The following is a 27,981-nucleotide window of genomic DNA, read 5'->3' on the forward strand; positions in this document are numbered from 1 at the left end:
GTAAACCCCTCCAGTCCTCACACCCCTCCGTCTCTGTAACCCACTCAGCATCACCCACACCTCTCCCTGTTTCTGTAACCCACTCAGCATCACCCACACCTCTCCCTGTTTCTGTAACCCACTCAGCATCACCCACACCACCTTGTCTCAATAACTCCCTCATCACACACGCCCCTCCCTGTCTCTGTAACTCCCTCAGCATCAACACCCCTCCATCTCTATAACCCTCGCCACATCACCTACACCCCTCCCTCTCTCTGTAACTCCCTCCGCATCACCCACACCCCTTCTTGTCTCTTTCACCCCCTCAAAATCACCCACACCCCTCTTTGTCTCTGTAACTCCCTCATCACCCACACCCCTCCCTGTCTCTGTAACCCCCTCCAAATCACCCCTCCATCTCTGTAACCCCTTCCACATCACCCCTCCCTGTCTCTGTAACCCCCTCCACATCACCACTCCTTGTCTCTGTAACCCCCTCCACATCACTGCTCCTTGTCTCTGTAACCCCCTCCACATCACCTGCACCCCTCCCTGTCTCTGTAACCCCCTCCACATCACCTACACCCCTCCCTGTCTCTGTAACCACTTCACCTCCCATCCTCACACCTGCTGCTAAGCCGTCAATCTCTACAAAGATGTCACCCCGGACCCTGGAAGGACACAAGTGCCAGATGAAGGAAAGAGTCTTTATTGATTTTTGTGTTACAGCCACCATCAACAGTGATATGGAGTTCCACCCCACATTCTACCCTCTCACTCCATCCCCTTTACCTCCTGATCTCTGACCCCCTGATCTCTCAACTTGACCTGACTTTTGCCACAACTCTCAGGCTTCCACCTCTCCTGACCTTGAACAAAAGATCCTGCACCTGCTGACCTTTCACATTGCATGACCCCCGACTCAACCTTGACCCTGCACTGTTTTGAAGCTTCGGGAATGTGGGCTGCCATTTTGCTCAGAATAGCCTCAATTACCCTGCTGACCTTTTGGGTCACCTAACCCCACCAACATCGTCCTTGGCACAGAGTGAGAGCACGGGGATCTGGAATCACCCAGGGAACTCAACGACGCAATGGTTGCAACCACCAACCCACACCCGTGAACCCTGTTGGCCCCTACCCACTGACCTCAGCTGTGAGGGCAGGACACCTTCAAGGCAGCCCCTAGCTAGGGGAAGCAGTAGCAGTAGCCGTTGACCCTCACACCCTGGCCCTTGACCCCAGCAGCGAGATTAGGACACCAGGTCCTTCAAGGCAGCCGCCAGCTGGGGGAAGTGGTAGCGGTAGCCACTCTCCAGAGTGCGCTGAGGTACCACCCACTGCCCCTCGAGCAGCATGCTTGCCCTCTGGGGCCCTAGCAGAGCTTGGAGTACACCCCCGGGCACCGGGAGCAGAGCAGGCCGTCCCAGGCATCTGGCCAGTGTGCCCACAAATTCCGCATTGGTGCTGAGGCAGGGTGCCACACCATTCAGGATTCCGTGCACTGTGCTGCCCTCCATAGCGTGCAGGAGGATACCAGACAGATCATCCACATGGATCCAGGGGAAGGGCTGGCGGCCCGATCCAAGAGAACCGCCTAGGCCCAGCCGGAAGGGCCACAGCATCCACTTCAGGGCTCCTCCATTCTTGCCCAGAACCACACCTGAGGGCAGAGGGAAGAGTCAGTCAGGCTTACCACAAGGGTCAGACAGAGGGAGGGGCCTAATTCGGGGGTAAGAGGGAGGTGTCTGAGGGTAGCGACAGACCCATGCCAGAATACAGAGGGGGCCGGATCAATTCCGAACGGTGATAGAGAGCGGGAGACCCTGCATGGGAGGGGGAAGACAATCTCATAGCGGGGGCAAAGAGGGGGATGGACAGACTTTCAGCAGGGGATGGAAAGGGCAGTCTGACTCCTGGAGAGGACCAACTTCTCCCAGCAGAGTGGGGTACTCACCTGAACGCACCACCACCTGCCGCACAGATCGCCCTGTCTCCTCGGGCAGACGAGCAGCTCCCTCCCAGTCTCTGACCAACCTCGACATGAATTCAAAGTCTCCCCCCGCACTCTCCTCATTGTATTCCTGGGAGAGACTGGGTCGGTAATATCCTGAGGGAGGGTGGGTAAAGGGAGGGAAGGAGGGAGAGGGTTGGTGGTGAGAGGGAGGGAAGGAGGAAGAGGGTTGGTGGTGAGAGGGAGGGAAGGAGAGAGGAAGGGAGGGAGAGAAGGGACCGAGGGAGGGAGGGAGGGAAGAAGGGAGAAAGAAGCGAGATGTGGTGGGTGGGAGGGGTGGCGGCATCAGTGGAGGAGGGGGTGTTCCAAATCGTTGGGGGGGCATTTACCAACAGGTCAGTGAGGGAGGGAGCGATGTCTATCAGATGGGGAGGGGGCATTTACCGACGGGTTAGTGGGGGAGAGGGTGTTTACATATCGGTGGAGGAGGGGTTTACTGATCAGTGGGGAACGGGGCATTAACTGACAGATCAGTGGGGGATGGGGTGTTAGCCATCGTTGGGCTTGGGGGCATTTACTGACGGGTCAGTGGGGGAGGGGGTGTTACCAATAAGTCAGTAGAGAAGGGACATTGTCGATCGGTGGGGGAGGGGCTGTTTACCAATCGGTCAGTGGTGGAGGGGGCATTACCTCTTGGTGAGGGAGGGGGTGTTTACCAATCAGTCAGTGGTGGAGGGGGCGTTACCAATCGGTCAGTGGGGGAGGGGTGTTAATGATCAGTCAGCGGGGGAGGGGTGTTAATGATCGATCAATAGGGGAGGGGGATGTTTAACAACACCAGTCAATGGGGGTGGGGGTTTTTACCAACTCCAGTCAGCAGCACCCATGCATGTGGAGGGCTCCTGGCCCTGATGATTGCGTCCCTCAGGGTCCTGGTCGTCTCCAACCGGCTGGACTGTACCTCCGCCTCATATTCAGCATCCCACCTGGGGGGAGTGGAGCAATGAGGCAAACGCAGGCTCATTCCTCCAGCAACACAACTCAGTCTCCAGTGCATTCAGACCCAAAACTGTCCCCACTTGCAGTTCCATCACAGATTGACTCAACACTGACCTTCACAGCACAGGCCTATCGCAGTTTCTTGCGTGCAGGGCCTGTGCAGGCTCACGAAAAACTGTCATCAATGTACATAGCCCCACCACTGACCCCAACATACAGGTTCTGCACAGACTGACCCAACACCATCCTCAACCTACACAGACCCAGTATCCACAGAACCAGCGTCGTTGCCAGTGTGCAGATCCTGTGCAATGCGACCCAACACCATTCTCGACATGCACAGACCCGCCACTATACCCAGGGCACGTCCTGCGCAGACCAACCCAACAGTAACCATGACGTGTGCAGATCTAGCACTTCCCCAGCATGTAGGTCATGCGTAGACCAATCCAACACCATTCATGACATGCACAATCCCAGCATACACAGACCCAACACGGTTCACAATGTGCACAGAGTCAGCACACCAGTTTGGCACAGATCAACCCAACATCATTCACGAGGCACACAGACCCATCACCATTCCCGGTGCACCAGTCCTACTGACAGATCCAATACCATCAGTGATACATGCAAGCCTAGTGCAAATAGACCCACCACCATCCTCAATGCACAGGACCTGCGCAGACCAACCCAATAGTATCCACAATGCACGCAGACTCAGCATACGTAGACTAACACGTCCCTGATGCGCTCACACATTCTCCAGTCAGCACAGATACCCCTCCCCACCTTCACATCACTGCCAAAACTCACCCCTTATTACACTCCCTCTGCACCCACATGCCAAATCCACCTACAAATTAGTTGATGGCACAGATGTAGGCTGATCATAAATACCTGTGAGATGGAACATAGAAAGCAGCTTGAGCGTCTCCCTTCAACATCAGCAAGACAAAGGAAGCTGATCATCGAACCCACACCACTGTCTGCATTAATAGTGCTCATTTGGAGACAGCAGATAGCCCAAAATTCCTGGGAGTGAACCTTTCCTGTGACCTCATTGGGACCAACCTCACTCACACAATATTCCAGAAAGCACACCAATGACTCTACTTCCTTGGAAGACTGAAGAAGTTCTGCTGGTAACTCGTTACTCAACTACCATCGAGATCTTCCTTGCTGGCTACATCAAAGCCTGATATGGATAGCAGCTCTGTCCAAGATCAAACAATGCTACAAACTGTGGTGAATGCAGCTCAGATGACATCTCCCTCACCTCCATTGACTCCATCACATCTCTCACTTCCTAGACAAGGCACCCACAAGGCACTGAAGGACCAATCACACCCTGACTCTCTTCTCCCTATGCCCATTGGGGAGAAGGCTCAGGAGTGAAAAATCCTCCCCCCTTCTCCCAACAGCCATCAGGATTCCTAGGCACTGCAGAGGACGGAAAGATTGAGTTGGTTTATAGAGAGGTTTATCAAATATTGATAAACAACTCGCGCGTCTACGAGAACAAAGGAGGTGATTGAGATGAAGGTCGGCCATTCTCCATTACACATAAATGGTTCCATCATGAAGCAAGTGGAGAGCACATAAACCCTTGGTGCACATGACCTATCCTGGACCCACAATACCACCTCCTTACTCAGAAAGATGTACCAATGCCTACATTTCAAGGAGGTTGAAGAGGGCAAGGCCACAGGCCCCCATCTTGACAAGGTTCTACAGGAGCACAATTGAGAATGCTGAGTATTGTAGCTATAAAGGGTACAGTGGATCATCAAATCTGCCAAGAAGATCACTGGGCGCCCCTTTTCCTCCACTGACAATATTCATAAGGAGCTTAAATAGGACTCAAAAAATAATCGAGAATCCTTTCCATCCAGCTCACAGTATCCTTGACCCACTACCATCAGGAAGGAACAGAATACTATCACCAATGTATATTTGTATATATTTGCTTATAGCTGTTGTGATTGGCTGAGAACCGTAGCCACGCCTACTGGCAGGTCATAAAGGTCTGCTCCTAACCAGACCCAGGTCAGTCTGGACTGGTCGATCTTGCTGTAATGCGCTCCAGTCTTTTGCTGATTAAAGCCTTGGTTTGAGTTAACAAGTCTTTGAGTCATTCGACGCGTTGCAAACAGGAGAAACAGTTTATTCCCAAAAGCTGTGCCCTTTAGTTCAAAATGATTCGAGTGCCAAAATATTTTCTTTTGTATTTGAGAAAGATAATCAAAGGTTGATTTATTACTTATTATTGCAATTTAAAATAAATTTAGCAGTTTCAAGTTTTGTGCTTTTCATTTTTTTCTACAAAACATTCGTTTTTGAAAATAGAAGTTGACAATTTTATTTTAGGGGATGCAAGTAGCTGGGACAAAATAGTCTGCCACTGGCCTTGCCCACCCCCTTCCCCAGCTCTATTCTCCAAACCCTGCCCTCTCCCCCACACCCCAACTCTCTCTGATACCAAAACCTCCTCTCCCCTTCTACTCATCCTCCCCACCCTTCCCCACAGTATCCCCTCTCACTACCCTCCCCGAACTCTCTCCTACACCCCACCCATCGCTTCTTCCCTCCCCCGTCGCCTAAACTGTCCCCTCCTCTCCCACATCATACTTTCCTCTCCGTGTTCCCCAGCCTCCCCTTCTCTCCCCCCACCCTTCTTCCTTCCGCCTACCTCCACTCATCTCCCTCCTCTTCCTATCCCCACCCCTCTACCCACTTCCTTCCCCATCCTTCTACCCTTCCATTCCCTCCACACTCCTCTCCCCTTCCCTGTCCTTCCCCCTCCCTACTCCTCTCCCCTTCCCTAACGCTCCCTCCCCACTTCTCTCCCCTTCTCCCCTTCCCACACCTCTCCTCTTCCCCTACCCATTTACCTCCCTCCTCAACCCCCCTCATGCAACCCCTCCTCTCCCTCCAGTACTCCCTCCCCCTTCACCCCACTCTTTTTATCTTCCTTTCCCCTTCTTCACTCCACTCCCACCCTCTTCCCTCACCCCTCTCCCCACCACGCCTCACTTGCTTCCTCTCCCCTTCCCTCACCCTCTCCCCATGCCCTCACACATACTGACCTCCGCAGGGGGGAGAGTACATTTGCTCCGGCCACATTAACCACAGCGTCACATGTGGGGAGACCCTTGGACACCAGCTGTGCCTGGAACCAGAGTTAAAAGAAGTCAGGGATGGGGTCAGCAGTGGGATCCAGGACTTGGTCCGCTTGGTCCTGTTGAGTCAATGTTGGAATTGGCTTGCCAGACTTCTCGCAAAAGAACCCATCGCACTGCACCATGTGTGATATGGCAGAATGTTGAACTGAACAAATTTCCCACGTGCATGCCTGAACCCCTCTCACCCCTCCCCCGCACCTTTCCCTTCCCCAATCCCCTTCACATTTTCCCACCCCTGACCCACCGCCTCATCACTCTCCACCACCCCTTTGCCTCCCAACTCCCCTCCCTCATTCAGGGATGGAGGAAAGGGTCGGGGCTCAGAAACAGGGAGGGGAAACACTCTCTCCATTTTTTCATCTCTCTTCCTCCATCTCTGACCCCACCACCCCTTCTCCCCCTCTCACCCCTTTCTTTCTCATTTACCCTCAATCCTTCTATTTCTCCCACTTTCCTCCTCCACCCCGTCTCCCTTTCTCCTCCTCTCTCTTCCTCCCACTCCCTCCCTCCCCCTTTCCCTCCCACATGGTCCCTATCCCTAACCCTCACACCTACTACCCTTTCCTCTCCCTCCATTTTCTCTTCCTCTCTCCCTCTCACTCCACTTTCCCCCTCCACTCCCTTTTCCCCTCTCTCTCGCTCTTCCCCCTCCCTCTTCTCTTCCTTCCTTCCTGCCATCTCTGACCCTCATTTCCTCCCCTCCTTCCTTACACCTCTCCCTCCTTTCCCTCTCTCACTCCTTCACTCTCCTCCTCCCTCTCCTCACCCCACCTTACTCCCTCTTTCTCGCCCTCCACAACTTTCACTCCTTCCTTTCCCCACTCCCTCTGTTATTCATCTCTCCCTCTCCCCCTTTCCCCCTCCCATCCTTCCCCTCTCCTCTCCTTACCAACTCTCTCTCCTTCTCCCCTCTCACTATCCTTCCCCCTCCCTCATACTCCCCTCTCCCTTCCTACTCCCTCCTTCATTCCTTCTCTCCATCTCACCTATCCCCCTCTTCCCCACTCTCTCCCTTCACTAATCCCTATTCCCCTTCTCTCTCCCACCTTCCCTGCTGTCTCTCTCTCCTCTACATTCTCTCCCCTCCCTCCTTCTACCTTTCTCCCAACCCCCTCTCTCACCTTCTACGCCTCTCCCCTCCTTCCCCCTCTCTATACCACTCAGTGATTTTTTTAGTTTTATTTAAAAATTTCCACCATGTAATTATAACATATAAACGATACTTAAACAAACTTAGTACTCAGCGTGATTGTGCTTGATGTCTTGCTCCCACTCTCCCCTCATGTCCCTCCTTCCCCTTCTCCCTCCCTTCCCACCTTGCAACATCTCTCTTATCATTCCTTCTCTCACCCTGCATCGCCTCCTTCTCTTGCCTTCCCACCTCTCTCCCCTTCCTTCACCCCTCTCTCTTCCTTTCCCCCTCTCCCCTCCCCCTCCCTCCCTAAACCTCCTTCCCCTCTCTCTCCCCTCCTTCCCCCTCCCCTTCCTCTCTCACCTCCTTCCCCTCTTTCACTCTTCCTTCTTTCACATTCCCCTTCTCTATTTCCTTCCTTCCCCGTCTCTCCCTCCCTCCCCTCCCACCCTCCTTTCCCCCTCATTCTCACCCTCCTCTCATACTCCTTCACCTCCATTCTCTTTTTCCCACCCTCCTTCCTCCCTCCATCTACCCTCTCACCCTCCTCCTTTCCCCCTTTCTCCCTCCCACCTTTTTCTTTCCCTCTCCAACCTCCCCTTTGTCTCATCCCCTCTCATTTTCTCCCCACCTTCCCCTCTCTCTCACTCTCTCCTTCTCCTCTCTCCTTCCTTCTCCCTCACTCTCCCCCTATTTCCCACTCTCCCCTTTCTCCTTCCTTCTCTTTCCTCTCCTTACCCCCTCCCTTCTCAGCTTCCTTCACTCTCCCTCCTTCTCCCTCTCCCTTTCTCACCCACCCTCCATCCTCCTCTCTCCCCCTTCTTCCTCACCCCCTTTCACCCTCCTTCTTCCCTCTCTCTCCCTTTCCTGCCTCTCTCTATCTACTTTCTCGATATCTCTTTCCCTCCTTCCTCTAATCTGTCCTCCTTTCTTCCTCCTCTCTCCCCCCTTTCCCATTTCCCTCCTTCCCTCTCCCTTTCACTCCTTTCCCCTCTTTCTCCTGCCCTGTCTCTCATCCTCCCTCCTTCTCTCTCTTCCCTTCCCCCCTTTCTCCTTCCCCCTCTTTCTCCTTCCCCTTTCCGTCTTTACTCTCCCTCTTCCTCTTTCATCTCCAACATCACTCACCCAGGTAACACCAGCCCTTGGATCCCGTGAGACATGCTGCACTTCATGACCTTTGCTCCTCAGAAGGTGGGTCAGAGCCCCTCCCACGAATCCAGAGCCTCCTCCTGTCCAAGAGAAACCAGAGAGAGCTCGGGAACAACCTCATACATCTGTGTTTCATGCAATCATTCCCCAGAGGCTGGTGGAGAAACGAGAGGCTGTCTTTACTGGGACTCAACTCTGTAACTGAATTCTGGACTTCCTAACAGAAAGACCATTCTGTCCAGGTCGGCAGCAAGACATCAAGCACAATCATGCTGAGTACCAAGTTTGTTTAAGTATCGTTTATATAAGTTATAATTACATGGTTGAAATTTTTTAATAAAACTAAAAAAAAATCACTCTGAGTACCGGTGCACCTCAGGGCCATGTGCTCAGTCCACTACTGTTCACGCCACTGACCCAGGACTGCATCGCCAGATCCAGCTCCAGCTTCAACATTGTCATCAAGTTTGCCTCATCAGCAACAGCAATGGAGAATGGAAGATCTCGTGAACTGGTGTGAGAGTAACAACCCGAGTCTCAATGTGGACAAGATGAAGGAGATGATCATTGACTTCAGGAGGACCAGGAACGATCATCCTTCACTACACACAACGTTTTAGTGGACAGCACCACGTTCCTTGGAGTTCACTTGATAAGTGAGTTATCGTGGACACTCAACATCTCCTCACTTGCCAGGAAGGCACATCCTGAGAAGACAAGTCTACCAGCCACCATCATTTTCTCCCCTATCACCTTCCCCTCTCTCTCGCTCCCTCCTTCCCCCCCTCTCTCTCCTTCCTTCCTTCTCTCTCACTCCCCCTCCTTCCCTTTCCCACTCTCCCCTTTCTCCTTCCTCTTTCCCTCTCTTTACCCCCTCCCTCCCTCCCCTTTCTCTCTCCCTCCTTCTCCCTTTCTCACCCACCCTCCACTCTCTCACCCGTTTCTACAGGATGCTGGCCGGCAGCATCACAGTGTGGTATGGTTGCTGCAGAGAAATGGATTGGAGGTCAATCCACAGGATTATAAAAGTGGCAGAGAAGATCTACCATGATCATTGTCTAAGAGGGCACACAAAATCACTGAGGACACCTTCCACCCTGCACACAGCATCTCTCAGCTGCTCTCATCTGGAAAGAGATGCAGGAGTATCAAAGCCAGCACTTACCAGGCTGAGGAACAGCTTCCTCCCATGGGCAGTGAGAACGCTGAACGACCAAAGGAACTACTCACACTAACCCTCCGAAATTCTCATATTTACAAAACAATATTTATTTGTATAGCTAATACTTGTCCTGCATGTGCATTATATGTGTCACTTCCGGTTGTGTGTCTGCATTTTTTTGCAGATGACAATAAACTTGACTTGACATCCACCCCCAAGCCCGAAGCAGGGGCGAGACCCTACACTCTGACCACAGTGTCAGAGTCCCCAGCTCGGTCTCTCTGACCTCAGTGAGGGACATGCTGACCCTGGAATGACCTCAGAAAATGACCTTGCTGTCACTCATCGATCAGAGTAAAATCAGAGAGAAGCCGGAGTGTCTGAGCAGGAGGCAAAGATATATAACCAGCGTTTCCAGCCTGAGCCCTTCTTCAGCGTCCTCCTGTGAACGCAGTGAGACCGGCTGAGTTCTTCCAGCATTTATTCTCTCGACATTATACAGTTTCTTTACATTTGTTTATCTGTTTACTACCTATAAGTGGTCATTCTACTTCGACTGCAGGAATAAGAATCTCAGGGTTGTACATGTATGGTCTCCGACAGCAAAGCTGAATTGTGATCTCTGTACCGACTTTCGCATTTCACTCACCGATCAGAACCCTCATCTTGCAACGCGCGCCTTGTTGCCCCGCTGGGGCGCATGCGCGCTCTGCTCCTTCCCCGTCTTCGGAGCCGCTCTTGGTGGGGAGGACTTCCGGCAGCTGCCGCTCGTTCTTTGGAGGACTTGCTGCCCAATCGTTGGAGTTTTGTCGCTCGCCGTGGGGCGGCCGGCGAGAGAGATGGCGGAGCGTGGAGCGGGGGAGGGGGACGGGAACGGGCAGCGGAAGAGCGCGGGTACAGGGGAACGGGAGGAGTGAGGGGAACGCGGGGGGGGGGGAGGAGTGAGGGGAACGCGGGGGGGGGGGAGGAGTGAGGGGAACGCGGGGGGGGGGGAGGAGTGAGAGGAACGCGGGGGGGGGGAAGGAGTGAGAGGTACGCGGGGGGGGGGAAGGAGTGAGAGGAACGCGGGGGGGGGGAAGGAGTGAGAGGAACGCGGGGGGGGGGAAGTGAGGGGAACGAGGGGGGGGGAAGTGAGGGGAACGCGGGGGGGGAGTGAGGGGAACGCGGGGGGGGGAAGTGAGGGGAAACGCGGGGGGGGGGAAGTGAGGGGAACGCGGGGGGGGGAAGTGAGGGGAACGCGGGGGGGGGAAGTGAGGGGAACGCGGGGGGGGGTGGAGTGAGAGGAACGCGGGGGGGAGTGAGGGGAACGCGGGGGGGAAGTGAGGGGAACGCGGGGGGGGGTGAGGGTCGGGGAACGCGGGGGTGAGGGGGATAAAGGGATCGGGAACGCGGGGGTGAGGGGATAAGGGGGTCGGGGAACGCGGGGGTGAAGGGATAAGGGGGTCGCGGACCCATCGGTGAGGGGATAAGGGGCTCGGGGAACGCGGGGGTGAGGGGATAAGGGGGTCGGGGGTGAGGGGGGGATAAGGGGGTCGGGGAACGGGGGTGAGGGGGGATAAGGGGGTCGGGGAACGGGTGAGGGGGATAAGGGGGTCGGGGAATGGGGTTGAAGGGGTTTGGGGAATGGGGAAAGGGGATGGGGAACGGGGTTGAGAGGATAAGGGGAACGGGGATAATGGGAACAGGGATGAGGGGTCGGGAACTGGGGATAAGGGGGTCGGGGAACAGGGGGTCGGCGAACGGGGTGAGCAAGTCGGGGAACGGGGGTGAGGGAGTTGGGGAACGGGGTGAGGTAGTTGGGGAACGGGGTGAGGGGGTTGGGGAACGGGGAGGATGGGGTCGCGGAACGGGTGGTGAGGGATATAAGGGGGTCGGGAAAAGGGATCAGGGGGTGGGGGTTGTCAGTGGAACGGGGATAAGGGGATGGGTGAATGGGGGTGAGGTGGAGAACGGGGTTAGGGGAGTGAGGGGGTCAGGTTACGTCAGGAAATGGGGGGTGAGGGGTGAGGGGTGGGGGAACGGGGGGGTGAGGGGGTGGAGAATGGGGTTAGTGGAGTGAGGGGGTCGGGTTACGGGGTGAGGAATGGGAATGTGGGGCATTAGGGGTCGGGTTTACAGGTTGGGGAATGGGAATGTGGGGTATTAGGGGTCGGGTTACGGGGTGGGGAATGGGAATGTGGGGTATTAGGGAACGGGGTGGGGAGGGGTATCTTGTGATGGAGGGTGGGAGGAACCAGGGCATCCGGGAAAAACCCACACAGACATGGAAAGAACATACAAACTCCTTACAGACAACAGGATTAAAACCCGGATTGCTGACACTGTACAGGGTCACGCTAACTGCTGCTCCAACTGAGCTGGCCAATTGTGCTGTGGGAAGGGGGCAGGGGCGGTCAGCACTGTCATGTGAGGACTGGGGCAAGAACGCAGGTACTAGGTGGCCCTGTTGTGGGACACTCGTGTGCCACTCTCAGCCCCCAGGTGTAACTCAGCTGCCTTTCTCCATTGCAGGAGAGGGTGGATCAGCTGTACGCTTTCCGCGATCGGTACTTTGAGAGCCACGGTGTGGAGCAGGCAGGGAACCGGCAGCGGGACCTGGAAGACCAGCTGCAGTGTGTTCTGAGATCCATCCCAGACCTGCCTGGTGCGTGCTCGTAACGTGCAGCCCCACCCCGTCCCGTCCCCCTTCCACCCTCATCGTCCATCCCTTACGTTCCCCTTCCACCCCCATCTTCCATCCCTTACGTTCTCCATCGCCTCTCCCACCCCTTCCCCTGTTTCCCCCCACTCCAACATTGACCCCTTCCTACCAATGCTGAACTGTTGACGTCTTCTCTCCCCCTCCTCACAGACTCCTCCAACAAGGCTGAGCTGTTGATGCTGAGGGGCAAGGCCCTGAACGTTCTGGGAGAGTATAGCCCCAAGGCGGAGGAGGCTCTCTCCCGGGCCGTGAAGCTTGAGCCCAGCCTGGTTGAGGCCTGGAACCAGCTGGGTGAGGTGTACTGGAAGAAGGGCGACATCTCCGGGGCTCGGACCTGCTTCTCCGGGGCCTTGAACCAAGTAAGTGGCAGGGGAAGGGAACAAGGGGGAGGGGTCTAGGGGGAAGGGAACAAGGGAGGGAGCAAGGGGAGATAGGAATGAGGTGGAGGAGGTAGAAGGGCAGTGAGGGGGAGGAGTGAAGGGGGTGAAGGGAGGGGAATGAGCATCAGGGCAAGCATGGGCTGATGGACATGGGGTCAATGAGGGTACCAAGGGAATAAGGGCAAAGGGTCGATGTGAATGGACAACGTGGGGAGCAATGGGATATGGCAACTGCAGAGGGAACAAGGGTTCAATGGGATTTGGGATCAAGGAGAAGGTGGGTGTGAAGGAAGGTGCAGGGAGGGGGTCGGGGGCCAGGTAGGCAGTGGGGAGGGGGTCGGAGGCCAGGTAGGCAGTGGGGAGGGAGTTGGGGGCAGGGAAGGAATTTGGGGCGGGATCAAGGTTTGGGGGTGAGGTGAGGATTGGGGTTGGGGATTTCAGATTGGGGCAGGGAGGGGATTGGGTAGTGGGACGGGTTGGGTCATGCAAAGGAGTTAGGATGAGGTGGGAGTTGGGGTGAAGGGGTTTGGGGAGGAGGGGGTTGGATCTGGGACGGGGTTGGGGCAAGGAGGGGGTTAGGCTGCAGGTTGGGAAGGGGCCTTGGTGTGGGTTTCAGGACGGGGAGGGGCATTAGGATGGGTTTCAGGATGGGGAGGGGCCTTGGGGTGGGTTTCAGGATGGGGAGGGGCCTTGGGGTGGGTTTCAGGACGGGGAGGGGCCTTGGGGTGGGTTTCAGGACGGGGAGGGGTCTTGGGGTGGATTTCAGGCCGGGGAGGGGCCTTGGGGTGGGTTTCAGAATGGGGAGGGGCCTTGGGGTGGGTTTCAGAATGGGGAGGGGCCTTGGGGTGGGATTCAGGACGTGGAGGGGCCTTGGAGTGGCTTTCAGGACAGGGAGGGGGAAGGGGCCTCAGGGTGGGTTTCAGGACGGGGAGGGACCTCGGGATGGGTTTCAGGGCAGGGGCCTTGGGATAGGTTTCAGGATGGGGAGGGACTGAGGGGTGGAGGTGGATTTCAGGGTGGGAATAGACCCTCACCTCCCACTCCCCCCACAGAGCAAGAACAAGGTGTCCTTGCGGAACCTGTCAATGGTTCTGAGGCAACTCCCAGCACAGGGAGCCGAGCACTGCCGGAACATCCAGGCCAGCGTGGAGCAAGCCCGGCAGGCCCTGCAGATGGACCTCACTGATGGGACATCCTGGTGTAAGATGGGGAAGTGGGGAGGGGGCAGTGGGGATCCCGGGGATGGGGAGAGGGCTGTGGGGGTCCTGGGATGGGGAGGAGGTGGTGGGGGCCTCGTGGACGGGGAGGGGGCAATGGGTAGTCCAGGAAACAGAGGTGGGAGTAGTGGAGTTCCGAGATGGAGGATAGTCCTAGAGATGGGGGTGCGGTGGGTAGTGAGTTTTCTCCCCACCCCGCCCCACCTACTTTCAGCCTGACGACCTGCCTGCCTCACTCCCACAGACATTCTGGGCAATGCCTACCTCTCCCTGTTCTTTGCAAGTGGACAGAGCGCCCGACTCAGCCAGCAGGCCTTGAGTGCCTACATGCAGGCGGTGAGTGCCCGTGGCTTTCCTGACAACGAACGGGTGAGGGGGAATGTATGCTATGAGGCCAGGGCCTCAACACAAACTGGAAGGTGGGGAGGGGGCTCGGGAGAATCCAGTTGTGTGCCGGGGCTCTGGAGAATCCTGTCATGGGGAGGGGGTTGTGGAGAATCCTGTTGCAAGCGGGAGTTCCATAGAATCCGGTCGCAGGGAGGGGGGGTGAATGGTTGGTGGGGTTTAGGGAGGAGGGTCAGGGATGAAGGGTCAAAAGGTTCAGGGTGGGTCAGCGGTTTAGGGAGGAGATTCAGGGGTTTAGGGTGAAGGATCAGGGATTCAGGGAGGGTCAGGAGTGAAGAATTTGGTTTAGGTAGGAGGGTTAGTGGTTTCAAGGAGGGTCAGGGAAGAAGGGTCAAGGTTTAGGGAGGAGGATCAGGGGTGAAGGGTTGGGAGTTTTAGATGGCCAGTGCTGAAGGATCGGGAGATTCAAGGATGGTTGGTGATTTTGGTGAGGAAGGTCGGGGTAAAGGGGTCAGGGTTATGGGTTGGATGTGCAGTATGGGGGGAGTCGGAGGCTTCACGGAGGGTGTGGGTGTGAGGGTCAATGGTTTGGGGGAGAGGACGGTGGGTTTGCAGAGACATCATTGATGTCATTGCTGGAGGGTGGGGATGGTGAGGACATCAGACCCATTCTCCTGCAACCCTCTCCTTCAAACTGGGAGCTGTTTCAGTGGGTCTGGATCCCACTCACCATCCCTCTGTTCCCTTCCCAGGAGAAGGTGGATCCGGCCTCCCACAACAATGCTGATCTCCACCTAAATCGCTCAACGGTGAGTCCCCAAAACCATGTGCCCATCCTGGGGGCAGTGGGGTCTGTCTTATAGTGAGGTGCAGTGGTAGGAATGCAACGTTATTTAGGAGCTTACTGTGGAGAAACCCTAGTGAATCCTGTAAAGGTGGGGCCTCCTAGTGAATCCTGGGAAAGGTGTGTAAGATAGGAGGACCAGTGAATCATGGGAAAGGTGTGCAAGGCGAGTCCCCCCAGGGAATCCTGGGAAAGGTGTGCAAGGCAAGACCTCCCCGTGAATCATGGGAAGAGCATCCAAGGCGGGACCCCCAGTGATTCCTGGGAAGGCCCTGCAAGGCGGGACCCCCAGTGAATCATGGGAAGGGTTTGCATTGGTCAGTGCTCCAGACTGGAAGAAAAAGATCATGGGGGATAGGGGAATGGTCCTGGACTGGGGAGGGGAGACAGAATGATAATCAGTAAGGATTCCTGGAGGGGTAGGGGAGGTGTGTGAGAGTCAGGGAGCAGAGACAGTTCAAGGGCAGGGAGACTCTGGGAAGTGGTGAATAGTGTCAAGGGTCTCGAGACTGGGGAGGGAAAACGTCACAGAGATCCCCTCTCCTCGGGGTCCCCGAAAGGTGGGACATTCCAGGGAGAGGGGAGCAACTGATTTGTGTGTGTGTGCACTACTTGCATGAGTGTGTGAATTTGTGTCTGAACCCATCTGTGTGTGTGTGTACCTCCCCATGTGTGTCTTTGTAACTGCATCTGTACCTGCCTGTGTGTATGTCTATATCCACATGTCCCTGTAGTGCTGTGTGCGTCTACATGTGTCCTTGTGTGTCTACCTGCTTGTGCGTGTCTATCTGCTCGTGTGCGTGTGTCTGTACCTGCCTGTGTGTAGGTACATTTTTTGTGTGTATGTCTGTATCTGTCTTTGTGAGCGTATTATGTGTATGTGTACCTGCCTGCATGTATCTATCTGGATGTGTGTGTCTGTACCTGTTGCGGATGTCTGTAGCCATCCGTGTGTGTCTGTACCTATCAATGTGTCTTTACCTGGCTTTGTACGTGTGTGTGTCTGTCTGTACCTATCCGTAGGTTTGTCTGTACCAGCCCGCATGTGTGGGTGTCTGTACCTGTGTACCCCTCCGTATGTGTATGTGTACCTGTCCGTGTGTGTACCTGTCCGTGTGTGTGTCTGTACTGCATGTGTGGGGATGTGTATGTGTAGGTTGTGGGGGTGTGTGTCTGTACCTGTCTTTGTGCGTGTATGATGTCGTGCTCTGCTCTACAGCTGTATAGATATGAGGAGAACTACCAGGCAGCCTTGAACGGCTTTGCTCAAGCCTCTGCCCTCGACCCAGCCTCTTCCGAAGCCTCCCTCCGGGAACAACAGCTGCTCAACTTCCTGGCACGAGTTAGCACCCTGGTGCAGCAGAAGGTGAGGGAGTGGGGTTGGAATTAGCTCCACTGATGATGAATCATCCTGCCCACATCACCAGGGTGAGCTGCCCTCCTCCTCAGTTCCCCTCCACCCCGTCCCTCTCCTTTCCCACCCTCCTCTTGCCCTAACCCCTTCACTCGGTTTCCCCCTCCCGCCACATCCCCTTCACCATCCCCCTCCACTCCCCAACCCCCTATTCCTGATGCTGACTCTATTTCCAGGGGAAGCTGAAGACGAAGCGTTTGAATGGTTTGGTGAGTGTGCTGCTGACCCGGGAGCTGGGCCCTCACCAGCATCGCCTCTATCGCAGCCCAGGCAGCCAGCCCACTGCCCTCAGCCTGCAGCCTCTCTCTGCCCTCGTTCCTGGCATCAACCGTGGCCTCGTGGTCCTTGGGAAAGTGGTCTTCAGTCTCACTACAGACGAGAAGGTTCCCTTGTGAGTATGGGGTGTGGATGGAGGGTGTGGGGATTGTGTGATGGTTGTGGGGAAGGTGGCATTAGGGTAGAGGCAGTGGGATAGAGTGTGGGGGGAGCAAGAAGGGCACTGGGGAGGGAGTAAGGCTGAGGGCATGTGGTGTGGGAGCATTGAGATCCTGCCCCTCCCTCTCCTACCCCTTCCACCCCCTCCATTCCCCCGTCTGCCCACCCTCCCCTCCTCAAACCCTATCCCCTTGCCAGACCCCATCCCTCCCTCAGATCCCAGATCCCATCCCTCCCTCAGATCCCATACCCTGCCTTCCCTCTCCCAGACACCCCTCCCTCCCAACACACCCCCTCCCCCACCCTTCCCAGATACCCTCCCATCCCCAGACCCCTTCAGAACCCAGTGCCCCTATATGTTACCCCACACCCCCCCTTGGGCTGGGTTACCTTTTGGCCACTCAGTGACCTGGAATCTGACCTTTGGCCTCAGCACCTTCGGCCTGCTGGACGTGGAGGGAACATGCATGGCAGTGACGGTCTACAACGTGGCGCAGAGCTGGGGGGTGCTGGTTGGGGACTCGGTGGCTGTTCCCCAGCCCCTGCTCAAGGAGCACAGTGTCGAGCACAAGGGCAAGGTGAGTGGGTGTGGGCAGAGGATGCATCGCCCCCTCAATATAGTACCTGGTCCACCTGTGATAAGATCCGCATGTGACCCTGTGACCCCAATGATGTTGAAGTGACTCCTGTGACCCCAGGCGTGACTGCTATTGACCCAGTATGTGATCTGTCGCTTTCCCCAGTGACTCCTCCAGCAACACCCCGCCGATCCACCAGTGACCCCTGCCTGTAAAACCACCCTCCCCCCCAACCCGCATTGACATCAGCCTCTGCTTTGACCCCGTGTGTACTCTTTCCACAGCGGTTTTCCTTCCGCAGTATCCGTGTGGAGACTCCGCTGGTCCTGGTGGTGAACGGCAGGGATCAGAACACCAGCTCTCAGGCTGCTGCCATTGTCGCCTACACACCGTGCACAGAGTGAGGGGGTTTCGGACCACTAATCCACACCCCCCACCCCCGCTGGGGTGCAGGTCAAACACCCCCATCATATCTGGAAATCGTCAGCACCTCCTCCTTCCAGACAGCTCTCCAGGTGGGGAGAGGAGGGTTCCAGTGATCTGTACTCCCTGGGTGGGGAGGGGCCCGGAGTCTCTGTTCTCGCCTGGGAAGATCAGACTGGAGGGACCCACTTGGGTCATGATTGGGGAGTCAGTGCAGACTTCTGGATCTCCCACACCTTCCTATTCCTTTCTCCCCTGCCTTTGGAACGGGACCCGTTGTTGAACTTTCATGGCCTGGGGTACAGAGCACCGTCTCCACGGGACTGGTGAAGGGTCATTAAAGTGATTTTTCTATGGAGCTGGTTCAGCATTGGGACCTGCAGTTCCCGTCCTGGAGACAATTCCCCAGACCCTGTAAACTCCTCCCCTCTGCTGGGAGCTCACAATGGTTTCGTAAACCAAGTGGCCTCCTTCACCAGTCTCGGCGGAACAAGTGGACCCAGCTTGGTGCTGGGGGAGGGGGGGGTGTGAGGGAGGATGGGGGAGGGTTGCAAAAGGATGAGAGAGGACTGATGCAGAAGATTCAAATGCTTGATGAGGCATCGACAGTCTCCCAGATAATGTTTATTGGTGGCTGCTTCCTTGAATGTCCAGAGGACAGTGAGGGGAGAGGAGGGTGTGGAATGGGTAGATGAGGGGGAAGAGGGTGTGAGGGTAGGAGTAGGATTCAAGGACGGGTGGGAGGGAGGTGGATGATCAGGTGTTGAATGAGGTGGGGAGGGATGGAAAGAAGGGAAGAGATGGGGAAAAGGTGGGATTGATGGGAGGGCTTGAAGGATGGAGGGGGTGGGAGATGGTGGAGGCAGGAGGAGAGGTGGCTGAGACTGGCCTGGTCTCTGAAACCCCTCACACCCTCTTCATCTTCATGGCATTGCTGGGCTGAGTGATGGGTGACTGCTGCTGCTCATCATTGGGGGAGAAGCTGAAGAAACCTCTGGAACAGTCCCGGGCAGGTGAGCTGAAGAAGGAGGGTTTGAGATAGAAGTTGCTCTCTCCTGAGGGCCTCATCACTGGGGACTCACCAGACTGGAACCGGGTCAGACCACCTGCTGAGATGCAGAGGTCCGGTGAGAGGGATGCCCACCAGAACTGCAGTCTGGTCCCCAACCACCACCTCTGTCTCTGCTCTGCAACCCATGACCTCCACCTCTGACCCTAAACTACAACCCCAGATCATCATCCTCTGAACCTGCATGACAATCCTTCAACCTCTACTTCTGACCCTGCACTGCATCCTTGATCTTCTGACCCTGAACTGCACTTCCTGACCTCGACCCTCTGGCCCTGCACTTCCTGATCCTGACCTTGACCCTCTGGCCCTGCACTGCAGTTTCTGATCCTGACCTCAACCCTTGTGACCCTACACTGCAATTCATGACCCTGACCTTAATCCTCTTGACCCTGCACTGCAATTCTTGACACAACATCTGACTCTGCATTGCAATCCCTCACACAAATCTCTGATGCTGCAATGTAACCCCTGACCTTGATCCTTCGCTGCAACCCATGAACTCTCCATCTGATTCTGGACTACAATCATTGACCAACTCTCTGACCCTGCACTGCACCCCTCACCCCTATGACCCTCCACAGCAGCCGTTCACATGAATCTCTGACCCTACAATGCAATCCCTGACTTCTGATCTCGACCCTGCACTGAAATTCTTGACACCAACCTCATCCTGTACTGCAACCCCAACCTCAACTCTGACCCTGCACTGCAACCCCTAACCTCAACTCTGATCCTGCACTACAACCCCTAACCTCAACTCTGACCCTGCACTGCAACCCCTAACCTCAACTCTGACCCTGCACTGCAACCCCTAACCTCAACTCTGACCCTGCACTGCAACTCCTAACCTCAACTCTGACCCTGCACTGCAACCCCTAACCTCAACTCTGACCCTGCACTGCAACCCCTAACCTCAACTCTGACCCTGCACTGCAACCCCTAAACTCAACTCTGACCCTGCACTGCAACCCCTATCCTCAACTCTGACCCTGCACTGCAACCCCTAACCTCAATTCTGACCCTGTACTGCAACCCCTAACCTCAACTCTGACTGCAATGAAAACCACAACCTTGACCCTCTTAACCTCCACTACAACTGGTGACCAACTCTGAACCTGCTTTTCAACCCGACCCTGACCTCAATCCTCTGATCCTGACTGCAATTACTGACCCCAATTCTGCACTGTATCCTTGACTTTGACCCGCTGACCATGTACTGCAATCCCTGACCCTGATCTCAACCCTCTGACACTGCACTGCAGCCCATGACCTTGCCCGACAGACCCTGCTCTACAACTCAACCTCACCCTTCTCACCCAGATATCGTGGTTCAAATTGGTACCAATTACATAGATAAGATTAGGGATGAGGTTCTGAAGAGGAAATATGAGTTAGGAAATAAGCTGTAAGGCATGACCTCAAGGGTGGTAATCTCAGGATAGCCGCCTGTGCCACGCACCAGTGAGGGTAGGAATAGGAATTTGTGGCTCAGAATGCAGGGGACAGAGGTCAGATTTGTGGATCACTGGGATCTCTTCTGGGGAAGGGACGACCTGGAGAGGGACCAATATTCTGGCGTGCGGGTTTAAACTAGTTTGGCAGGGGAGTGGGAACCAGAATGTGAGGAAATAGAGCAGAAGGGGGAAAGGATGATCAATGAGTTGTAAAGACAGACAGGTAGCTAGATGTCCAAAACTGCACAACATGCCACCTGCACTCAGTAGTCTCACAACTGTAGTTGCTGCATGATGTCAGTACTCGAAATGATGTCAATAGCCTTTTTTTCCCTGCTGTCCACCTGTGTTGCCACATTCATGGAACCATGCACCTCCAGCCCCGTCTCTTTGTTCTACAAAACTCCACAGCACCCCACTGTTTACCGTGAAAACCTACCTTGGTTTAATCAACCAAAGAGCAACACTATCCACATGTCTGCTTTAAATTCCACCTGTCATTCTTGGCCCACTTTCCTAGTTCATCTCAATAGGGTTTAAACTAGTTTGTCAACAGAATAGAGCACATGGTGGAAAACTTGGTGCAATGTGTAGTGAGGAAGGATAGACAGTGGAGGGAGCATAAATGTCAGTTGGAGGGCTTGAAATATGTTTATTTCAATGCTAGAAGTATTGGGAATAAAGGAGACGAGCAGAGCATGGTTCAGTGCGTGGAATTACAGCATTTTGGCCATAACAGAGACCTGGCTGACACAAAGACTGGATTGGCTGATGCAGGTTCCTGGGTTTAAATTTCAAAAGGGATAGAATGTTGTGGGGGGGGGGGGGGGGTGGTTAGCAATACTGGTCAGGGATAATATCGTGGCTGCAGAAAGGGAGGATGCTGTGGAGGGATTGTCAATGGACGATGTGGGTGGAAGTCAGAAATAAGCAAACACTGTACTGGAAGGAGTCTATAAGCATCCAAATAGCCCTCAGGGCACTGAGCGACAGTTAATCAGGCAGAATTTGGAATGGTGCAGAAATTACAAGGTGGTTGTTATGAGAGTCTTGCATTTCCCAAATACTAACTGGCACCTTGCCACTGCAAGAGGGATAGATGGGCCAGATTTTGTCAGGTGTGACCAGGAAGGATTTGTGACACAAACAACCAGAAGAGAGGTCATACTGGATCTAGTATGGTGTAATGAAACTGGTCAGTGTACAGATCTCTTGGTGGGGAACATTTTGGTGACCGTGACCACAACTCTCTGAGCTTTAGCACAACAATGGACAAGGATAAAAACAAAAGAATGGTTAAGTGTTTAATTGGGGAAGGTCTAATTATGATGGGATGAGGAAGGAACTAGGAAGAGTAAATTGGGAACAGATGTTCTCGGCAGACGCATAGAAGTAATGCAGAGGATGATTCAGGACCACTTGCACAGAGTTCTGGATAGGTTGATCCCCCTGAGACAGGGAAAAGATGGAAGGAAAGGGGAACTGTGGTTGACAAAACAGGTGAGGCAGCTAGTTGAAGAAGGAAGCAAAAAGGAAGGGCTCTAAGAAATATATTGTAACAGGAAGAGGACAGAGCTAAAAAGAGGCTTGAGAAGGCCTTGGAAAGTAGGATTAAGGAAAACCTTAAAGCATCTTATGCTTGCATGAATAAGAGAAGGATGGCGAGAGTTAAAGGTAGGGTCATGTAAAGATAAAGAAGCCAATGTGCATGGTGGGGGAGAGGTTGAGAGATCCTAAATGAATACTTTGCTTCAGTATTCACCAGAAAAAAAGACCTTGACCAAGGTGAGGTCAGAATAAAAAATGTTTATTTACTGGATCATGTTGAAATTAAGAAAGGGTAAGTGCTGGAGATTCTTAAAAGCAATGGGATTGATGTTTCTGGAATTGGACAAGATGTATCCCAGGATGTTATGGAAAGTGAGGGAAGAGATTGGGTTCTGGCATCCTCTTTGGGCACCGTGGAGGTGCCAGAGGATCGGAAAATGGCAAATGTGGTCCCCTTGTTTAAAAAAGGTAATGGGGAGAATCCATGGATTAAAAGACCAGAGAGAATTCATAGGAACAGGATTTATGGCCATTTGCAGTCTTCTCAGGAATAGTCACCATGGCTTTGTGAGAGGGTCGTGCTTCCTGAGCCAATTTAGCTTTTTGAGTAAGTAACAAAAATTGATGGAGAAAGTCATGAGGCACGGGATCTATGGAACTTTTGTTGTGTGGATTCAGAATTGGCTTGCATGTAGAAAGCAGACAGTAGTTGTGGACGAAAGGTACTCTGCCTGGAGGTCAGTGACTAGCGGAGATCCACAAGGATCTGTTTGTTCTGGGACCCCTGCTCTTTGTGATTTTTATAAATGACCAGGATGAAGAGGTAGAAGGATGGATCAGTAAGTTTGCAGATGATACAAAGGTTGGAGGAGTTGTGGATAGTGTAGTTTACAACAGATATAGACAAGATGCAGAGTTGGGCAAAGAAGTGGCAGATGGAGTTCAATCCATACAAGTGTGAAGTCATGCATTTCAGAAGGCCAGGCTTGAAGGCAGAGTACATGATTGATGGAGGATTCTTAACAGTGCGACCTTGGGGTCCAAATCCATACATCTCTCAAGGTTGCCACGCAAGTTGATGGGGATAGTTAAGAAGTTCTATGATATGCTGGGCTTCATTAGTCAAGAAAATTGAGTTCAGGAGTCGTAAGGTGATGTTGTAGTTCTATAAATCTCTGGTGAGATCGCAATTAGAATATTGTGTTTAGTTCTGGTCACATCATTACAGGAAGGATATGGAACCAATGGAGAGAGTACAGAGAAGATTTACCAGGATGTTACCTGGATTGGAAAATGTCTGACAAGGCAAAGTTAGCGGATCTAGGGATTTTCTCTTTGGAGCAACGAAGGGTAAGAGATGACTTAATAGACAACTACTAGATTCTGAACGGCATAGGCAGCACATTTTTCCTGGGACAGGAGTGACACACCTGAGGACATCAGTACAAAGTGAAGGGAGGAAGATTTAGGAGAGAAATTTGGGGAAAGTTTATCATAGAGAATTGTGGGTGCCTGGAATGCATTTCCAGGAATGGTGGTGGAGGTTGGAACAAAAGGGGCATTTAAGAGACTTTTATACAGGCACATGGACAGAAGAAAAATGGAGGATAATGAGGTAGGGAGGTTTCGGTTTTGGGCCTGTAACTGCTGTAATGTACTATAATCTATAAACATCTGACCTGGTAATGCAGCTCCTCAGCCTCAATCTTAACTCTCCAACCCTGCACTCCACCCCCTCGTCCCTGTGACCCTGCTCTCCACCCTCTCATCCCTGTGACCCTGCACTATGATTCCTGACACCCCTCTGCCCCTGCATCAAAACCCGACCACCCAACATCAATTCCCTGACCTTGTAATATAACTTCTGAATAAACCCTTCTAACCCTGCACTGCAACGCCTGACTGACCATCTGACCTGCACTGCAGCCCCTTACCCCAGCCTTTGACACTGAACTGCAAGTTGACCTCAATCTCTGACCCTTGATTGCAAACCATGACTCCTGACCTCAAACCATTGACCTCAACCTCTGACCCTTTACTGCAACCCCTGAACTTCAGATTTATGACCTTGTACTACAACTCCTGACTTCGACCCTCTGACCCTGCTACAAGCCCCAACCACGACTCTCTGATCCTGCACTCCAACAAAACTCGAGCCTCTCACCTGGACTGCAATACCTGACACCGATCTCTGACTGCACTTGACCCTCAATCTCGATCATCTGTATTTTGCAACCCTTTACCTTGTTCCTTTGACCCTTTACTGCAACCCCTGCCCTCAACCCTCTGATCCTGTACTGCTTCTCCTGACCTTCACCTTCTGGTCCTGCACTGCAACTCCTGAACATCAGCCTCTGACTGCACAGTAACGCCTGTCCTTGACTGTACTCCAACCCCTAACCTCAACATTGAATTGAAACCCCTGAGAGACCCTCTAACCCTGCACAGCCCTTGACACCACTGCCAACCCTCTGACCCTTTACAATCCATGACTTCAATGCACCAACCCAGCACTTCATCACCTCTGACCCTGCACTTCATCACTTGACCTTGACCCTTTGACACTGCACTGCAACCCCTGAACCCCAGCCCTCCCCTGGTATCCCAAGCCCCTCCAGTTACCTCCTGGGTTCCTGTTAAATTACCCCTCCCTCCCCTTAAACCTCTGGTGCCAATTTGCCATGCTCTCGATGTTCACCCATTCTATCCCTCTCCTGATTTTGTACACCTCTTGTGAGATTATCCCTCGACCTGCATTCCCAGGCATGACAGCTCAACCTGTTCCACCTCTCCCTGTTACTCAGGCGCCCTTAATTCAGCGGCATCTCTGTAATGGGTGTGGAGGTGTAATGGGTGTATGAGCTGTTCCAGGTACCTGCAGGCATGTTGTAGCCACGGGCTGCTGTGTGCTCTCCCTCCCCTGCCATGGCGATGCTCCGCAGACGCAGGCTGTCATACAGGCCCTGCAGCCTCTGGTACTGCCTGTTCCTCTCCATCAACTTCTCAGCCATCTCGCTGTACTTCTTCTTGTACTCATCCAGCAGCTTCTTCAGAGCATTGACTTCACTGCGGCTGTTGCTCACTTCCAGGTCCTTGCCCTGGATCTGCTGGGTGTACATCTTCTCCATCTGCTTGAGCCGACCCTCTGCCCGGCTGTAGGTATACTCCTGGTACATGCGCTCCTGGTGGATCTGAGGGAGGTTTGTCAGACATGGCCTCCAAAACATAGGACGAGGAAAGGTAGCATGGTGCTAGGACCAAGGGGAATTCCCCACCCACTCCCCAGGAGGATTCCCTCAGCCTCCTCTTCATGGGTATGCGCCACCTGTTCCTTAGGTTTTGGTATCCAGGACGATTCCCTCCGCCTCCTCCACAGGGGTTTCTCTACCCAATCCTCTCTTAAGCCTCTTCCCAGCAGTACAGTGCGAGAAGCCGACTACCAGGGTTTGGGGTTTATCTTCCATAGGGTGGGCACTGAGAACCCAGGCCATCCCATGGGATTCTTCTCTGACCCCTCTCTCCCCAACCCCTTCACTCCAAACCTGGTCCCCCAGGGTCAAACTCCAATATCCCCACACTCATTGGGCCTGACCCCAGGACTGGGTCCCCAATCTCTCTACCCTCAGGACTCTTTGCTCCCGGTTGCCCCCTCGGGACCTGGGCCCCCGTTCTACCACCACCTCGGATCCATCCCATGACACCCCTCAGGGTCCTTCCCTGTCGGATCCACCCTCCCGGTTTCCCCCGGGGCCCGTTTCCTCCGACCCCACCTGGTAGGTCCAGAAGGCCAGCGCCCGTGACGCGATGTCCAGCACCAGCTCGGGACGCAGGCCGGCCAGTACCATGGCCTTGTACTCTTCGGATGGGCTCAGCTCGGTGCGCACGATGTCCAGCTTGCCTGCCAGCGCGCTGTTGCAGGCGGGGCAGAGGGCGGGTGAGCGGCTGAACTCGCCGCTGCCGTGTTGGTCGCAGAAGACGTGCGAGCAGGCGGTGACCCAGGCGAAGCCCGACAGCCGGGTGCGGCACTTGGCGAAGTTACACAGCAGCACGTCTTCGCACATCGCCATGGCAGCCGGCAGCGTGTGAAAACCGGCCAGCGCGCAGGCGCGGCGCGGGAGAACTGAGGCGGTGAGCAGTCGCTGCGCGAGGGACTGAGCGGTGCATACACATGGAGGCGAGGCCGCTTCCGGGAAAGGCGTACAACGGGCTGAATCAGTGATTTCAGGGGTCCGTGCCTTGCCCGTCTTGCGAACACAACGTCTCCTCACTTGTCAGTACGGTGCAACGGCGACCACTTCTTGAGAAGACTGAACGGACAAGGCCACTGGTCAATGTTCTCCAGGAGCTCTATCAAGAGCATCCTGGCCGGCTGCATCCCAGTTTGGTACAGTTGCTGTAGAGCATTGAGAGATCAAACCACAATAAGAGAGGATCATTGGAGTCTCCCTTCCCTCACAACGGGATCATTGTCTGAAGAGGGCATGCAAAATCATACAGAACCCCTACCACTCGACACAGCATCTTTCATCCACTCAGAAAAGAGATGCAGGAGTATCAGAGCCAGCATCACCAGGCTGAAAAACAGCTTACTCCCTGAATGACCTGCTCATACATACCCTCCGGGAGAACTATTTATTAAACAAAATTTATTTATTTTTAGAGCAGCAGTCAGCAACCCAGGTGGGAATCCTGAGCTGTCTCTAAGGATGTTCTCCTTGTGTCTGAATGAATTTTCTCCCACCCTCCAAAACGTACGGGAGTTGTAGGTATTGGGGTAGCATGGGATCATGAGCTGGAAGGGTCTGTTACAATGCTGTGTGTCTAAATATAAAAAAATATTTTTATATGTGTATAAACATACTGCATATGTATTGTTTGTCTGTGTCTATGTTATGCCTGGTTACACTGAAGAGCAGAGAATACCGTTTCATCAGGCTGTATGTGTACAATCAGTTGATAATAAACGTGAATAATACTACTTGTAATGAAAATGTTCACATGACAATAGTGTATTCGTAGATTTTATATTTTAAAAAACTACTATTTATATATAACTGTTTGCCATTCATACCAAGTGATAAATAAAATTTTCCAAAAAAAATAACGATGTAAAAGTTACAGTCCTTCGAAGTTTCCAGGGATCGGGTTCAGAAAAACTTCACTGATAGTAGACCAACAGGTCAGGGATACTGTTTCACCCGGTCCTCCCAATTACTTGGGGGCTTCATCCAGCCCTCCAAGTGACAGCGGGCTTCACTCACCCAATCTTCCCAGTGACGGGCAGTGTTAATGCTGTCCTCCAAGGTTTTGGGTCGCTGTTAATGCTCCTAGTGAAGGGGACTGTTAATACGGTCCTCTCAATCATGGTGGCACTGTTAATACCATCCTCCCAGTGCTACTCTCCCAGAATTCGGGACTATTCATGCAGTCCTCGGGGCTCTGCAAATTCAGTGACGAAGGGGCGCCCTCATGCAACGTTTGGCGGCGCTGTCACTGCGGTCTTCAGTGACGGGACCGTGACGCGCAAGGCGTCCTCCTCGCCGGCGGCGGCGCTGCGTCAGACGGCAGCTTCTGTGGCCACCAGTCAGAAGCACGTTGCTGGTGAGTGAGGCTACGCGGTCGTGGGCACACGGTGAGGGCTGAAGGAGAGAGAGAGAGAGTGAGGAGACGGAGCGGGGGCCGGAAGGGTACGAGACGGCGATGGCCGAGATCCTGGAGAAGATCCTGAACAACTTGCTGGAGCCCGACACTGCGCTCATCCAGCAGGTAAGGCGGGGACGGAAGCGGGTCGGCCGGCCCCTGGGAGGGGAGGGGCGGGGCGAAGCCTGGGTCGGTGCCGGGGTGGTGGGTGCAAACGATTGCTCCGGCGCTCGAGCTAAGGCTCCCAACTGTCGGCGGGCGAGTAGCTCGTGTACCTCCCAACGGCCGCAACACGTTTCCCCGGAGAAAGGGGGCGGGGCCTGGGTAAATTGAAGGTGGTGATAGGACAACCTGGGGCAGCCGGGGT

General features: G+C 54.1%; 4 protein-coding genes across 20 annotated transcripts in view; 2 read left to right on the plus strand and 2 right to left on the minus strand.

Moving 5' to 3' along the window:
- Positions 1-675: 675 nt before the first annotated feature.
- On the minus strand, positions 676-10,487 carry sdr39u1 (short chain dehydrogenase/reductase family 39U, member 1). 6 transcript variants are annotated; one of them, XM_069940875.1, is made up of 6 exons: positions 10,213-10,487; positions 8,378-8,481; positions 6,025-6,107; positions 2,801-2,922; positions 1,940-2,092; positions 676-1,645 (listed from the first exon to the last, which is right to left on the minus strand). In XM_069940875.1, the coding sequence occupies exons 1-6, from the start codon at positions 10,226-10,228 to the stop codon at positions 1,236-1,238; spliced, it is 888 nt and encodes a 295-aa protein (XP_069796976.1). In that variant the 5' UTR covers positions 10,229-10,487; the 3' UTR covers positions 676-1,235. The 6 variants fall into 6 exon arrangements, with proteins under 6 accessions (XP_069796976.1, XP_069796981.1, XP_069796978.1 ...); XM_069940880.1 differs by lacking the exon at positions 2,801-2,922; XM_069940877.1 differs by lacking the exon at positions 1,940-2,092.
- Positions 9,738-23,664, plus strand: ttc5 (tetratricopeptide repeat domain 5). 3 transcript variants are annotated; one of them, XM_069940872.1, is made up of 10 exons: positions 9,739-10,016; positions 12,075-12,207; positions 12,415-12,623; positions 13,697-13,844; positions 14,106-14,197; positions 14,959-15,015; positions 16,270-16,416; positions 16,641-16,855; positions 17,333-17,477; positions 17,762-23,664. In XM_069940872.1, exons 3-10 carry the CDS (start codon positions 12,441-12,443, stop codon positions 17,879-17,881), a joined length of 1,107 nt encoding a protein of 368 aa, XP_069796973.1. In that variant the 5' UTR covers positions 9,739-10,016; positions 12,075-12,207; positions 12,415-12,440; the 3' UTR covers positions 17,882-23,664. The 3 variants fall into 3 exon arrangements, with proteins under 3 accessions (XP_069796975.1, XP_069796973.1, XP_069796974.1); XM_069940874.1 differs by lacking the exon at positions 17,333-17,477 and having other exon boundaries at positions 9,738-10,016; XM_069940873.1 differs by lacking the exon at positions 9,739-10,016 and having other exon boundaries at positions 11,796-12,207.
- Positions 18,505-27,844, minus strand: LOC138764669 (E3 ubiquitin-protein ligase CCNB1IP1). Of its 3 annotated transcripts, none has more exons than XM_069940884.1 (4): positions 27,236-27,844; positions 25,745-26,367; positions 24,850-25,165; positions 18,505-18,918 (listed from the first exon to the last, which is right to left on the minus strand). In XM_069940884.1, the coding sequence occupies exons 2-4, from the start codon at positions 26,039-26,041 to the stop codon at positions 18,824-18,826; spliced, it is 708 nt and encodes a 235-aa protein (XP_069796985.1). In that variant the 5' UTR covers positions 26,042-26,367; positions 27,236-27,844; the 3' UTR covers positions 18,505-18,823. The 3 variants fall into 3 exon arrangements, with proteins under 3 accessions (XP_069796985.1, XP_069796984.1, XP_069796983.1); XM_069940883.1 differs by having other exon boundaries at positions 18,505-19,006; positions 27,236-27,843; XM_069940882.1 differs by having other exon boundaries at positions 18,505-19,009; positions 27,236-27,838.
- Positions 27,502-27,981, plus strand: part of ipo4 (importin 4) — a 92,618-nt gene continuing 92,138 nt past the window's right edge. For 4 of the 8 annotated variants that reach the window (XM_069940867.1, XM_069940869.1, XM_069940868.1 and 1 more), the window contains exon 1: positions 27,504-27,740. In XM_069940867.1, the coding sequence (XP_069796968.1) occupies positions 27,675-27,740 (66 nt within the window). In that variant the 5' untranslated portion in view covers positions 27,504-27,674. Of the gene's footprint in view, positions 27,741-27,981 lie in introns of all 8 variants that reach the window. The other 4 variants (XM_069940863.1, XM_069940871.1, XM_069940866.1 and 1 more) reach the window with 2 other exon arrangements.

This window comes from Narcine bancroftii, chromosome 5, assembly GCF_036971445.1.
Source record: "Narcine bancroftii isolate sNarBan1 chromosome 5, sNarBan1.hap1, whole genome shotgun sequence".
Classification (NCBI taxonomy): domain Eukaryota; kingdom Metazoa; phylum Chordata; class Chondrichthyes; order Torpediniformes; family Narcinidae; genus Narcine; species Narcine bancroftii.

Coding starts and splice junctions, on each gene's coding strand:
- LOC138764669 (XM_069940882.1), bottom strand. CDS start 26,041: ATGGCGATGTGCGAAGACGTGCTGCTGTGTAACTTCGCCAAGTGCCGC. Junction 25,166..25,744: donor TGGCCTTCTGGACCTACCAG/GTGGGGTCGGAG, acceptor AACCTCCCTCAG/ATCCACCAGGAGCGCATGTA. Junction 19,010..24,849: donor TGGCTACAACATGCCTGCAG/GTACCTGGAACA, acceptor TCTGCATCTCAG/CAGGTGGTCTGACCCGGTTC.
- ttc5 (XM_069940872.1), top strand. CDS start 12,441: ATGCTGAGGGGCAAGGCCCTGAACGTTCTGGGAGAGTATAGCCCCAAG. Junction 14,198..14,958: donor TGAGTGCCTACATGCAGGCG/GTGAGTGCCCGT, acceptor TTCCCTTCCCAG/GAGAAGGTGGATCCGGCCTC. Junction 15,016..16,269: donor TCCACCTAAATCGCTCAACG/GTGAGTCCCCAA, acceptor TCTGCTCTACAG/CTGTATAGATATGAGGAGAA.
- sdr39u1 (XM_069940875.1), bottom strand. Junction 6,108..8,377: donor CAAGGGCTGGTGTTACCTGG/GTGAGTGATGTT, acceptor CTCTGGTTCCAG/GCACAGCTGGTGTCCAAGGG. Junction 1,646..1,939: donor GCAGGTGGTGGTGCGTTCAG/GTGAGTACCCCA, acceptor CTCTGCCCTCAG/GTGTGGTTCTGGGCAAGAAT.